This window comes from Saccharomycodes ludwigii, chromosome VII (genome assembly GCF_020623625.1).
Source record: "Saccharomycodes ludwigii strain NBRC 1722 chromosome VII, whole genome shotgun sequence".
Taxonomy (NCBI): domain Eukaryota; kingdom Fungi; phylum Ascomycota; class Saccharomycetes; order Saccharomycodales; family Saccharomycodaceae; genus Saccharomycodes; species Saccharomycodes ludwigii.
The window spans coordinates 146,144-160,936 of NC_060206.1; the positions used below are offsets into that span (position 1 = coordinate 146,144).

A 14,793-nucleotide genomic window follows, 5' to 3' on the forward strand; every position below is an offset into this window, starting at 1 on the left:
AAATTTTTTAACCTCAGTTGGCATATTTACAACTTTTTATCTTTTTTTCTTTTTATATTTCAAAGCTATCACATATATTCCTCCCTCAGTCCTTTAAACATCCCAAAAAAAGACAAACATCACATCAATAATATCAAAGTGTTTTTATTTTAGAGGATTACTAAAATATTCCTACAGTGCATTAAAGTTTTTACTTTCAAAACAAATAAACAAGTCCCTGTTTGATTTTTTTCAAATAACAGGTAGGTACCTCAATAATAGAGAGAAAAAAAAAGACAACAAAAACAACTATACTTTTATCCCCACACCTTTTTTTTTTTTCGTATCAACTAGATTCGACCTTCAGTTTTATTTGTGCTAATATACATACTATTATATATTACAAAAAAGGCTTTCTTTCTTTTCTCTTTTTTCTATAATTTTAGTTTTTTTTGTTCATAGGTCACTTATTATATATTATTATTATAACAATTATAATATATAACAAATTAAGTAACAAAAACACATTTCGTTGGAGAATCTATTTTTTTTTTACTTTTGTTTCTAACATTATCAATTTTGCTCCAGTCAACTATTATAACGCTTTAAAACTACTTTGAATTTTTATTAGTTTATATTGCTTACTAATTTATTATAAATAACAACCTTTTATTTATCTACTTATTTAGTTATTCGTTTGTTTATATTTATCAACGTTCCATAATGAGCTATTCTGACGACGAAGATTTTGATGATATTTACGGAGGTGGTGAAGAAGAGAATGGTACCAATACTACCACGACAACTGCTGATACCACTAAAATTTCATCTTCTGTAGGTTCTAAAAATGATGCCACATCTGCTGCCACAGAAGCAAAGGACAACGAACAAAATAAATCCAGTGCTTCCAATTCTGCTACTCTAGATGACTTGGTCACATTACAGGCCATTTCAAATAATATTTCGCAACTTAACCCAGAAAGGGAAAATACTTCTACTTCCACCAAGACTGCTAGTACTGATTATAATGGTACTTCCTTAGAAAACAACAACACCAATGTCTCTGACTGGAAGTCTCTCCAAGCTTCGATGAAAAATTTACAAGATTCTTCATCCAACAACGAAAATAATTCTACTTCTACTGAAAACAATAACTCTTCCAATTCCGATAATCAAGTAGTAAAAGCTGATTTGTCTAGAGAACTATCCAAGATGTTTATAGGTGGTTTAAACTGGGAAACCGATGAAGATGCTCTAAAAGAATATTTCAACAAATACGGCAATGTTATTGACCTCAAAATTATGAGGGAACCTAACAATGGTAGATCCAGAGGATTTGCCTTTCTAACATTTGAAAGCGCCAAATCTGTAGACGAAGTTTTAAAAACTCAACACATTTTGGATGGTAAAGTTATTGACCCCAAAAGAGCTATTCCAAGGGAAGAACAATCAAAGACTGGGAAAATTTTTGTTGGTGGGATCAGCGCCGACGTTAGACCTAAAGAATTTGAAGAATTTTTTGGCAAATTTGGTACCATTATTGACGCACAATTAATGTTGGACAAGGATACCGGTAGATCAAGAGGGTTTGGGTTTGTTACTTACGATTCACCAGATGCTGTAGATTTAGTTTGTAAAGATAAATATATAGATTTCAACGGTAAACAAATAGAAGTTAAAAGAGCAGAACCAAGACCAGGTTTAAATAATAATAATAATAATAATAATACTAATAATACTAATAATAATAATAATAACCATAACAACAACGGTTATAGAAATAATAACCGTAGCAACAATTATAACAATAACTACTCGAATGGTAATAGTAGTACCGGCTACTCTTACAATAATGCCAACAGTATGCCTACTGCTGCGGGCTCCAGTGGCTTTCCACCGATGTTTAATCCTCAACTCATGAGCGATTACTGGCAAAAAATGCAAGACTACTACCAACAATTAACCCAACAAACCGGTGTTGATTATACACAAATGATGCAACAACAACAGCAACAGATGATGATGAACCCCATGATGTTTATGTCTGGTATGATGCCAATGGGCCAGCAAGGTGTTGGTACTCCCACCACACCTGTTCCAAATATTAGTTCCAATACCAATACCGGCGATGATGTACCCACCATTAGTAATTATGATAATATCCCAGGTGATGAAATTGAAAGAAAACCAAGTCCTCCACCAGATGCTCCAAAGGGCCCTAAATCTTCCAATTCTCCACCAGCTATCTCTAATACAGATACAAATGGTTCCGTTAATAACCATAACGATCATTATTCCTATAACAATACTTCTAATAATAGCCATAGTGGTGGCAATGGTTATCGTTATAATAACTACCGTGGTGGCTACCGTGGTAGAGGCGGAAGAGGAAACAAAGGATCATACAGAGGTGGCTACGAAAATAGATATGGTAGTGGTGGCTATCATCCATATAGTAGACATTAAACTAGAAAAGAGCATATATATATATATGTATATATATACAAGAAAATTATATTAAATTTTTTATATGCTACTGTTATGTTCATTTTTATTTTATTTTGAATGCTTTCTCACTCCTACTGATTTTTATGTTAGAGATTGTAGATATTATTATTTAACTGTATTTTTTTTATATATTATTGGTAAGGTTTAGTATGCCACTGATAAATGTAACGTTAACTATCGTCGTCTTTTTTTTTTTTTTTTTTTTTTTTTCTTTTATCTTTTATTTTATTTTACATTTTTTTCTCCGTTGTTTAATGATGGTGATAGTTGAATAGTTGCGTGAACAAAATGGCTTATTCTTAAATAATTATTTAACATACTTTATAAGTTTTATTAGTACTTTTGTCTTTTTTTTTTTTTTTTTTTTTATTTCTATTAATTATTTTTACTGCAGATATTTAGAAAACTCTTCCTCTGGCTCTCAACGTTAAATTACTCTTGATCTTGTATTTTGGGTCATATAATCTTATCAGATTAGTGCCAAAATCAGGGATTTTTACATAGAACACAGACAATACACATCCAAAGCCCAAGAAAGAAAAAATAACAATTAAAATACAATGCAACAAGCTGGCAAGAGATTTATATACAAAAATATATATATACAAATAGATTCAGTATTATTATTAATAATATAGAGTGACAATTATATCTAGTAGAACGATAATTATAAAGCTCTTTTTTCTTTCCTTAAAAAAAAAAAATCAAAAAAAGAAAATAATGAAATTAATCACGTATAAAACAGACAAAAAATGTTAAAATATAAACTTAAAATTTATTTTTTCAAATTATACATTTATTCATCATCTTCTTCGTTTTCCAAAGTTTGAGCGGCGATACGGTCCAAATCTCTTTGACCATTTTCGGAAATTCTTCTACCACCCTTTGGAGAAATTTCAACAACACCAATCTTTTCCAAAGCTTGTAAAACTCTTCTGTTAACAGAACCGGAAGCGTCAACGTGCTTGTGTGGTCTGACACCTCTGTTTTTGGCACCACCGTACAATTTGTTCAACTTACCGACACCAACTTGCTTTCTCAAGTAAATGTGTCTGGCAACAGAAGCAGCACGCTTGTAAAACCAACCTTCAGCATCTTGTGGTGGCATTTCATTACCAGCGGAGGTCTTGACAATATCAACGTAACCTGGAACTTCTAATTTACCTTGTCTTTGCAAGAAAATAGCGTAAGCGTCAATGAAATCTTGAGCTGGAACGTCTCTGAATTAAAATATATTGTATCTCACGTACATTTATATTGCAATTTAAATGTTTGAATACAAAATGATCATATATTACGTTTTCATCTTCACAAAACTTTTTCCTACAGCGGCCTTACATCAAACTCAACTGTTATAAAAGTCATTAAAAGACATTTGAAAAGGCAAAAAGTTCCCACTTGTATCCAAACACAAAAATTTAAACACAAACATATATTAAATAAAAAAAAAAAATGTTAGTAAATAAAAATTCAACAAAAGATGTCAGATATTCCACAATTTATTAAAGAGAACAATGAAACGTTCTTCCAAAGGTGTAAATCGCTAGAATTCTTCAAAAAAAGGATCAAGTCGGGATAATATAACCTAGTGTAAAAATTTGCTTTAGCCTCCGTACAAAAAAGCACCTGACAGACATATCGTTGGGCTTAAGATAGGAAAAAAAATCCCATGGCATATTAAAGGAAAAACACGCACTATTAATGATAACTACGTAATTATCACCTTCAAATTTGTTTAAAGTTTCTATAGAAAAAAAAAATATTCTAATAATTCTATGCTCTAGCTCTTAATTGTCTGAATAGCTTTTTTTTTTCAATTCATTGTTTATATTGATAATTTTCAATGATCGCCATAAGCAACACTACAATGCCTGTCATGTCGTTATAAATTCAACAAAATCAGTGTTAGCATACGCTTTTCTTAACTGTTTAGATAATGAACTCGAAAATTTATTTTAATTGTACTTGAGGATAACTAATAAGAATCTTCACACAGTTCTGTGAATCCTAATAATTCATAAATTAAATCATAAAACATTGTATTACAACAATTTTTCTCATTACCAGCTAACTAGGAATTTAGTTTTATTATTTGCCGCTTCTTTACTGTTTCTCTCAAATTGTGGAATTATCTATTTTGACTTTTTTAAAAGACTTATAAAACCTGTGAATACGTACCTAACGGAAATACCTGGCATCTTTAACTCGTCTGTATATATGGTCTTATGAGGTTGTTTAAGTTAATGTAAGAATTACTTCTTTAAAAATCAGAAAAAAACAAAAGGCAAACAAAGATGCAAGAATAAAATTTATTGAGATATTAAAAGGGAAACCAACAAAAACGACATAATAATAATAATAATAGTTAAAAAAAAAAAAAAAATGAAAAAGAAAAAATAATGAGTTTTAGATAATGATATTTGCACTAGGCAAGATTTTATCAATACAAAAACATTTTGATAAAATTGAAAGCTTTTTTTCTTTTTTGAAAGCAAAGACGAAAATTTGATCAAGTTAAAACGAAATGAAAAAAAATAAACAACGCCCTTTGAACAAATTTGTGGCACGAAAGGACACATAGAAAAAATCAGTGTTAACATGCGAGGTTTGTTACTAAGTCGCACGCAAAGATTAACGCCTGTCTGGTTTTTGTCTAGAATTATCTGTTGCTGTGTGTCATCCGCGCAAGCACTTTAAAAAAGGAAAAAAAAAAAAAAAAAAAAAAGAGAAATAAAAGAGAAAAAAATTAATCCAAGGTTTTATCTAACATGAGGTACAGGTGTAAATTGAATGTCACAAATTAAAACTGAAACCAAAAAAAAAAAAAAAAAAAAAAAAAAATTAACAATGTAAAATTTAATTATTTTAAAAAATGTTTGCCTAACTCGTAAATTAATTATCTATCGGCTTATACAACAGCTAATCTTTTTATCATATTTGTAATCAATTTTATCTATTAGATTATCATACTTAAAAATAAAAACTCATAAAAAAAAAAAAAATTTGCAAAAGGTGGCTTTTCCTACATCAATGTTTATTGCTCATAAGTATATGCAAATACAACTGAAACTAACACCATTTGCACAGATAATCAAATATAGAAAAAGATAATGAAAAATTTATGTGACTTACCAGATGATATACTGTTGAATATAATATCAAGAGTATTGTTTAACGACAATATTAATGGTGCCAATATAACTAACACTAATAATAGTATTATAACGTGCTTTGGGCTTCCACGGTCAGCGCCTGCATCTACTGATGCATCGCACCAAACAATAACCAACTTTTGCTCACCAAGCAGATATAAGGTGTCCGAAATACTTCAACAAAGCAATTATAACTGGAGGTTCAGCAGCTATAAAGTTTCTCAACTACACAAAGACAAATCGGTTCTTAATATAGCATTATTGAATAAAAAAATCTTTAAAATCGTCAGTTTATTATCAAGTCCAAATATGATTTCCTTTGTTAGAAATAAAGAAGTTGAATCACTTTTGATCAGGAAACAAGAATTATCCTCTTTTCAGAAACAAATACTATCTTCTCCAAGCTATTCAATTTTATATTTTCGATATTCAATTACATGCTTAGAAATCCCAGTGTGGATAGATATGGATAGATATAATTTAATCGACACTTTCCCAAATGTTAATTGTCTAAAGTTATTTGGCATAAGTAAAAGCAATAACACCTTCCAGTATAATAGCATGAAAAAAGATACCAAAAATAAATGGAAATTAAAACATCTAAATTTCATATGCCAACCAAACCTTTTTGACTTTCTATTAGCAAAAATAAATTACCAAAATTTTTTGTCTTTATCCATATTATTTGATTTTGCTGTATTGGAAATTAATGATAATAATAACAATATAGAACTGTTTCTAAATCACCTTGCATCCAGTATAAATTCAGGCAATTTACAAATCTTAACTGTGATAAATAGAGCATCTTTCTTTATCGGCGATTTACCTTTTATTTCAGATTTTTTGCTCAAAGCCGGCCATACAACTTTGAAAGAGCTCTCGTTTTACAACTCCACCTCTAAGAATGAAGCAATGAGCAAGGAAACTATGTTATACATACAACATCATGTAAACGATCATTACCCACGATTTATGCACATAATTTCAAATTTACCGCATTTGAAAAAGCTTAGATTGGAAGATAATGTATTGAAAACGTTAGGGTTACCCAAGGTTCTTGCACAAGCACATAATACCTCCTTTACAGATAACTGTTCAGTAGAAAATTTAGAGATAATATCTAGAGCATTTTCAGTTGGTATCATTAAACCATCATTATTAAATGCCCTAATTCGACTCTTGATAGCCCATTTAACAGAGTTCAATTTCATATATGGCCAATTTACTGAGTTTGAGACCTTCCAAGTGTCAGATCTTTGGAACCACGTTATAAATGAAGACGAACTCGTATCTGTTACTCCTACAACTGCTAATAATCATCCTCGTATTAAACCCTTGCCAATATTGAAAATTTATTTGGCATGGCATATCATAAATGATTCACAAGAGTTTATGTTTAATGAAAGGGCTACTTTGCAAAAACAACAACCTAGTTATCAACAACACAATAATACCATACCCTGGATGAAGCAATGGGAAACCTACCTATACCTGGGTGATTCCTATAAAAACGTTGGAAATTCTTTCCCAGGGAATGACTCCGAAAATACAATTTCTTTTTGGCATAGTTGGTGCGAGTTTCAAGATGCTGATAGATATGCTATTCAAAGAGTTTCCAGGCTATTGTAATTCATATCAAGCGCATAGTGCAATTTACAGAGCACCAAAATGTAACAATACATATCTTGATGTGTACTCTTCCTACCCACCAAAGAAAAAAAAAAAAAAAATTTAATAGTAACGCTTCACAGAAACATACATTTTTGGGTATATAAGTAAATGTCATGCAAGTTGAAAAATATATTATTTATAATGTATTTATACACATATATATTTATTACTAAAAAATACACAAAACAAAAAATATTTTTATCAAGTGCATTTCAAAAAAAAAAAAAAAAATTTGTTCAAGTATAAAAGGAAACAAAAAAGGGTAAAACTAATTATTAATTTATTACCTAATTTACACCTTGAAACCCTTGGATCTTCTTCTACCTCTAGCTCTTTCGAATTTTCTACCTTCAGACAAGATTCTTGGAGCCTTGTTCTTGTGTGGACCCATACCAAAGTGTCTGACAGCTTCTCTAGAGTTTCTTGGACCTCTAACAATCAAAGTGTTTTGACCCTTTGGAGCTCTGCTGGCCAATTGATCTAAAGTGATAACTTCACCACCAGCCTTCAAGATGGCAGCTTTGGCAGAAGCAGTAACTCTCAAAGCAGCAACAGTAGCTTTTGGTAAGTCCAAAATTCTAGAGTCATCAGTAACAGTACCAACAACAACAATGGTCTTGTTGGCAGCACCTTCTTGCTTCAAAGCTCTACCAATTCTAGAAAGAGAAACTGGTGGTCTGTTGATCTTTGACATAAACAAAGATTTCAAAACAACCTTGTTAAATGGAGCATCAGTACGACCTGTAATTAAATATTATATATATATAAATATATATATGGATAATGTTAGTAAATTTCTCCTTTTTTCTTTATTAAAAAGAATAATAAAATTCATCTCCAGTATCAAAAGAGTGGATATTAGAGAGAAATTCTGCTCAGGTTATAATAGTAATATATTTAACAGGGGTCGCACATGTATCAGGAAAACACATTTTTTCCTCTTTAAAATGAACAATACATATACTCGCAGAATATTGTATGATTAATTGCAATTCTAATAGGATTTACCCTTGCATTAGAAAGAATTATATACAGTGATCAAAAAAATTTGCTTCCTCAGTAACTTGAATTAAAAAAAAATAAAAAAAAAAAAGTAAATTCAATAACTGAGATGGTACATTAACACTGTTCAAGTAATTCCCCTGAAATAAACTTTTAATGATGCATGATATATAAATAAAAATCTGGACACCCCTTAGAAAAAAAATAAAAAAAATTGCATGCATTTTGTGATTATTGGATAATTTCCTTTTTCTATAAATAATATTGACTATTAAACCTAGAAGTAGATGCTTTCTTTCTTTACAGTGTCTTTTTTTTTGTTTTTCTATTGAAAAAATTAAAAAAAAAGAAACCTATACTGTCAATGTAGTTGTAGACATACGAGCTAAAAAGGTGTACAATTTAACTAACAACTTCAAGTAGACGTTGTCAGATTTTGGAGCAGTTCTGTGACCAGATCTCTTGTGTTGCTTTCTAGTGTGATCAATACCCATATTTGTTTCTTTGGAGTTTGTTCCTTGTGGATGACTGAATTATAAGTATTTATATGTATATATGATGATATCCTAAAAAAAGACAATTTACAATTCATAACCTAATATAAAAGGATTTGAGAAAATAAAAAAATATTTAAAAAAATAAGGAAAGCAGCTCAAAAAAATTGTTTGAAATTGAATAAAAAAAAAAAATAAAAAAACAAGAAAAAGAAAAGAAAAAAAAAAATTTTTTTTCAATACATAAAACAAAAACTTCAAATATTTTTAATATGTTAAAGTACACTAAACCCATACACCAAAAAATTAAGAAAAAAAAAAACAACAACAAAAAAAAAACAGAGAATAAAAATATAAAAAAATAAAAATTGTTTACACCCATACATCACAAAAGTGTCACAAAATAGCATCCATAAAACCCTAACACGAGGGCATAAAAACCAGATCTGCTGCTGATAATTAACATTAAAACTTTCTGATAGCAAACCCAACACACAAAACTCTTGATATTATGTAACAAATAACCCCCGTAACCATTAACATGGTAGAAAACACAATAAAATCATTATATTTCTTGACACTTTTACCATCACCTATAATCGCACCACCTATTGGAATAATGGGTAATGTCATTGCTGCCTCAATTAAATATGTGGTAGAATATCTTTGTCCAAATTCTGAAGTCTTTGATATTTGCCCAATGCAAGATGGTGTTAAACTTAAAATGCTCCCACTACTAAAACCATACAAACAGACATAGGCCCATAAACATCCAATATGACCACCAAAGGGTAACCACAACACAAAATTAAATAATGCAGCAAACGAAATTGTGATAATAACAACATTAAAACGTCCCATACACTTATCAGCTAAATATCCTGGGATATATCTTCCCAAGATCCCTGCTGCATTTGTGACTGTGATTAATGCATACGATATATTCTGAGAATTTCCTCTTAAAATAGAATACGATGCCAGAAATGTAGCTGAACAAGTTAACGAATTTTCTGCAAATGAAGCACCCAGTGCTGCAAACAGGAACTTTAAATCCAAAAAATACTTCCAATTAAAGCTATTACTTACATACCATTTTATAAGTTCCCATTTAGTATCAAAAGGTTCAATTTTTTTCCTCAAATTTTTTCTTTCTTTAGCCAAAAACACAGCTGTTAACAAGCATACCAAACAAATAAAGCCTAGTATCCTAATGGCCCATTGGAAACCTACTTCAACATACAATTTTCTCAACATTATGGGAAACACAATCCCACCAATAGATCCACCAATAGAGGCAATACTTGTAGCCAAAGCTCTTTTCTTATAAAACCAAGTTGCTACACAACTGACGAGAGGAGTGGTTAATATACCTGTAGCGCAACCTGTGCAAAGGGCAAAAGATAAAATAAAATGCCACACTTTTGTGCAATTGGCTAATCCCATAATGCCACCGACATAAAACAAGGAACCCACGGCCATTGGGATGAACCCACCGTTCCGGTCAAAATAGGCACCTGTAAAAACACAACTAACGAAGGAAATTGCCAAGAAAATAGAGAAAATCCACGAGACTGTTGATGATTTGACGTCACTTAATTGATTATAACTAATATAACTTTGTATAGCACCCAAGGAATTGATCATTCCAAAAACAGGAATCAATCCCATAAAACTGCCGAATACGACTAAATATGCTTGTATACCGCCTTCAGGAAAAGATTCTTCATCGTCTTCCTCAAGTAGTGATGAAGCGAAATTTTCTTCCGTCTCTTGTTCGTCGGTTTTTCCTAGATTTTTAATTGTAACTGGCTGCTGCTCATATAATGTGAAAGCTTTGCTTTCATCTTGTATTTGTTCATTCTCATTGTGCAAATATGCTGATGAATAAGCTCTAGATTTGTTAACTACCCAGTCATTTTTGGCTGGGATATTTTGTAATTCAATCTCCATGTTATTGTATTTTATTTTTGGGATTTAAGCGTTGTTATTTTTCAAAGTTGACAGATATGTGTGTGCTCCGAAGCAGTCTTTTATCGGGCCACTCTTTGCTTCAAATGTTTGGTCTAATAAGGAAGCTTTCTGATTCTTTTGATTCTCTTTTTTTTTTTTTTTTTGTCAGTGTGATAAGATATATATATATATATATATATGTATATAAATATTAGTTATAATTTTCGCAAAGAACATTTATAACGGATGAAAGGCAGGATTATAATCTTTAGCACTTTAAAAAGCGACAAAAAAAAAATGGTTAATATTTTTAGCTATTGTTTAATATATTATCAAATTTTTAAGCCATTAGAAGATTTATTTGCACAAATACAAATATATATGTATAACAAGGCTATTCGAAATAGTAAATGATAATTTCTAAACATTCAAAACATGCTTAAATGCAATACAAATACCTACTTAAAGAAAGTCTTTCTCTGTTACATTTTTTTTTTTTTTTTGTTTTTTTAAGAAAAAAAAAAAACAATACTTCCTAATGAAAAGCTTCCTAAATATTTACTTATAAATTTTTCAAAACATTTTCAGCACTAGAAACTTTAACACCAACTTGGTCCGGCTCAACAAATTCTTTAATAATCTTGCCATTTTCTAGGACCAATGCAAATCTATAATTTCTTTTATTACCAAAAAATTTAACAGATGCATCAAACAAAGCATCACCGCTTTCAGCAAATTTGCCTTGAGCATCAGCAATCAATCTGATTTTGCCACCAGTAGAATCTTTCAATTTCAAACTATCTGCCCAAGCTTTGGTGACAAACGGATCGTTTACCACAGTAACAAAAATCTGATCAATACCCTTTTTTTGGAAATCTTTCAAGTGCTTAATATAACCTGGAATATGGGATGCACTACAGGCTGGAGAGAATGCTCCTGGAACGCCAACAATTATAGATTTTGGAATTTTTGCAACTTCAGCGCCCAAATCTACAGAATTGCCGGGTGAATTTTCAAATAAAGCAGGAATGCCCGGTTTAATTGATTCACCGACTTTGAAAAAGACCTTAGAAAAGGTGTGAAATTTAGAAATTGAATTGATTTGTGAAATACTACGTCTTAAACCATACATTATTACTACTACTACTGCTATTATTATTATTTTATTTTTAAATTGTAATATATACTTTGCTATTCCTAGTAAAAGCTAATGCCTTAATTTTAAATGAAGAATTATATAAAAAGGATGTTTGATGGTAACCATTGCAGTAGGTTTTATTTTAGATATTATAAATAAGCTATAAGAAAGAAAAAACAAAAAAATTGGTAGAATAGGGTCAATTTTTTTTTTTTTTTTTTTTTCCCTCTCCCACAAATAAAAATATAAAATATTAATCTTTCTTCATCTGCCCCCCTTTTTTTTTTTTTTTATGTTTTATACTTCGCTTTAAAGTTCGGCTTTCGCATTGATTCACATTTCGGAATATTTGACTTTAAGTCCAGTTAATCAGTCCGTGTATGTTACATATCCGTATGTCTACGGTATTAGATAAAAAATTAAAAAGGAAATAACCATTAAAGGAATTAGCTAATATATATATATATATATATATATATACATATACATATTTCAATTATAATCTACCAGCAAAATAGATACTAAAATCAAACAAACAAACAAACAACCATTATAAATGCCACTTTCATTACCACCACCATATTTATCACAACAACACCACTCGAATGGCAGCAATAATTATCATCAAGAAGCCACTAGCTCTAATATAACTGGCAATAATACTGATATGGCTCTTCGACTAGCTAAATTAGAAAATAAAGTTACTAAATTTGAAACATTGTTTCAAACCTTTAGTTCTCAATTGGATAAATATTTTAAGAAATATGATACAATGATGGATATTCAACAGAAACATTTATCTTCTTTGACTTATATTGTCAAGAATATGATGAAGGATGAGGCAAGGTATTACGAAGTTATGAACGAAAAATATTCGGATATTATTAATGGAGTAGAGTCTTTAAAATCGGTTACTTCTACTGATTTCCCATTATTTGCATCTTCTTCCTCTAATCCCACCCATAATAACACGACGACTAATTTAGATAATATATTATATCCGCCAGTAATACCCCCCTCACAACAATCTCAAGTTATGGGTAAAGATTCTTCTTCATTTTTACATGATGTAGGTTTTCCTTTTAGAACTAATTTCTCTGAAGAAAATACAAGACAAAATAATATCACCATTAATAATAATAATAATAATAATAATAATAATAATACCAATCATATGCATAATAACTCCAATAGTAATGCCACAATAAACAGAACCAATTCAAATTCGGATGCTATTCTAGATTCATTAAATTCCAGCACATATACAGATTCTACTACAATTGCAGCTAATACCGCGGGTGCACCAATTGATAATTCTGATTTCAGATCATCTTTATTAGTAAGGTCAGAAATTAATGCTAATGATGGTGCTAAAAGTAGTAACAATTACAATAACGATACCAATGATAATAGCAACAGCAGCGGTGCTACAGCTACTACTACTAATACTACAACTACAACAGCTACTACTACTAATAACAATGGTACTGTTGGTACTAACACTATTGGTAATACAGATACTACTAATAGTACAATCGCGACTATCACCACTAATAGTGACAATAATAACAATAATAATGATAACAATAACAATAATAATAGGAATAATAATACTAGTGCTACTGTTAATATTAATGTGATTGACGGTAATACTAACGATAATATGAATAAAACGAATAAAATACCAAGATATAAACCTTTGAGAAATGATTTTTTACCACCAATAAATAATACCAACAACGATATTAACAACAATGACAATAAACATTATAATAATGGGATTACAACAAGATTTCCGATGAAAATTAGTACTTCAACCAATAATTTTCCGGACTTGGATACAACTCCAATAAAGAGATCATTTCAATTGCTCAATGAACCTATAAATGGACTGGCACCTAGTGCAACAAATCAAAGAAACCCAATGCATTTCATTCGATCCAAATCCAATAGTAATGCTAATAACGATGGTAGCATACTTGGTAAAATTAGTGAAGATGGACATAAAGATAGCAATAAAGCCCTTAATAAAGGCCAAAGCAACGATGACCAAAAACATAACAAAGATATATATAAAACTAATCCTAAACGGAATGGCAATTTAGTTAGAATCTCTAATCTTCCCATAGAGCCAATACAAGGGATTGCAAACAAAAACAATATTACTGGTAATATTAGCAGTAATATTACTGGCACGACTACGGATGCAAAGCCTAATAATTATATCAATAGTAATATAAACTCTTCTTCTACATCAAATTCCACATCATCTTCCTCCCCGGTTACATTAAATTTTGAGGATCCTAACTTGCAAGAGGAACTATATGTTACTAAGAAGGGAATGCATAAAAAAAGGAAGTTATATATAGGCACTTTTAAATTTTTGAGTTCTCCGAGCAGTGTTCTAGAAATATGGCAAGAATATATGAACGGGTGCTATGGACAGCCTAGTATTAAGGACATGGAATTAACTTATCATACTAGCTGGAGAAGGAGTGCTGCTGTGGCTAAACGTTTTAGTAGGAGGAATGTACTGTATAAAGCTATTAAAAAAGGATTACAAAAGGGTTTAAGTTTAAATGACTGCATTCTCATTTTGGAAAACGCCAGAATTATCCATGATAACAAGAATAACAAAAAAAATGCTGGTTCTAGTGATAGTAAGAACAATAATGGTAATCATAGGAATGATGATAAATATCCACACAACATACTAGATTCAAAAGACGATAGTGATGGAAGAGGGAAAGTTCGGGGAAATAATGGCAGTAATGATGATGATGGGGAATATCCAAAAAATAAGGATCGAGTCGTTAAACAACCGATAGGTTGGTTATGTAATGCACAAAACATTCCTGACATTTTGAAATAGTTATAAAATATGATTCGTCTTTCTAAA

At 30.5% G+C, this 14,793-nt stretch overlaps 7 protein-coding genes across 7 annotated transcripts; 3 read left to right on the plus strand and 4 right to left on the minus strand.

The window, feature by feature from the left end:
- Positions 1-702: 702 nt before the first annotated feature.
- HRP1 (Hrp1p) lies at positions 703-2,445 on the plus strand (the record flags this gene model as incomplete). The annotated part of the gene is made up of 1 exon (XM_046081007.1): positions 703-2,445. The coding sequence occupies one exon, from the start codon at positions 703-705 to the stop codon at positions 2,443-2,445; it is 1,743 nt and encodes a 580-aa protein (XP_045932640.1).
- An 838-nt stretch (positions 2,446-3,283) lies between these two features.
- RPS19B (40S ribosomal protein eS19) lies at positions 3,284-4,685 on the minus strand (the record flags this gene model as incomplete). The annotated part of the gene is made up of 2 exons (XM_046081008.1): positions 3,284-3,707; positions 4,666-4,685. 2 exons carry the CDS (start codon positions 4,683-4,685, stop codon positions 3,284-3,286), a joined length of 444 nt encoding a protein of 147 aa, XP_045932641.1.
- A 912-nt stretch (positions 4,686-5,597) lies between these two features.
- Positions 5,598-7,268, plus strand: SCDLUD_005033 (uncharacterized protein; the record flags this gene model as incomplete). The annotated part of the gene is made up of 1 exon (XM_046076887.1): positions 5,598-7,268. One exon carries the CDS (start codon positions 5,598-5,600, stop codon positions 7,266-7,268), a length of 1,671 nt encoding a protein of 556 aa, XP_045932642.1.
- Positions 7,269-7,602: 334 nt separating this feature from the next.
- SCDLUD_005034 (60S ribosomal protein eL18) lies at positions 7,603-8,806 on the minus strand (the record flags this gene model as incomplete). Its single annotated transcript, XM_046081009.1, has 2 exons — positions 7,603-8,051; positions 8,695-8,806. 2 exons carry the CDS (start codon positions 8,804-8,806, stop codon positions 7,603-7,605), a joined length of 561 nt encoding a protein of 186 aa, XP_045932643.1.
- A 465-nt stretch (positions 8,807-9,271) lies between these two features.
- On the minus strand, positions 9,272-10,756 carry MCH4 (Mch4p; the record flags this gene model as incomplete). The annotated part of the gene is made up of 1 exon (XM_046081010.1): positions 9,272-10,756. One exon carries the CDS (start codon positions 10,754-10,756, stop codon positions 9,272-9,274), a length of 1,485 nt encoding a protein of 494 aa, XP_045932644.1.
- Positions 10,757-11,318: 562 nt separating this feature from the next.
- AHP1 (thioredoxin peroxidase AHP1) lies at positions 11,319-11,888 on the minus strand (the record flags this gene model as incomplete). The annotated part of the gene is made up of 1 exon (XM_046081011.1): positions 11,319-11,888. The coding sequence occupies one exon, from the start codon at positions 11,886-11,888 to the stop codon at positions 11,319-11,321; it is 570 nt and encodes a 189-aa protein (XP_045932645.1).
- Positions 11,889-12,450: 562 nt separating this feature from the next.
- MSN1 (Msn1p) lies at positions 12,451-14,766 on the plus strand (the record flags this gene model as incomplete). The annotated part of the gene is made up of 1 exon (XM_046081012.1): positions 12,451-14,766. The coding sequence occupies one exon, from the start codon at positions 12,451-12,453 to the stop codon at positions 14,764-14,766; it is 2,316 nt and encodes a 771-aa protein (XP_045932646.1).
- Positions 14,767-14,793: the final 27 nt, after the last annotated feature.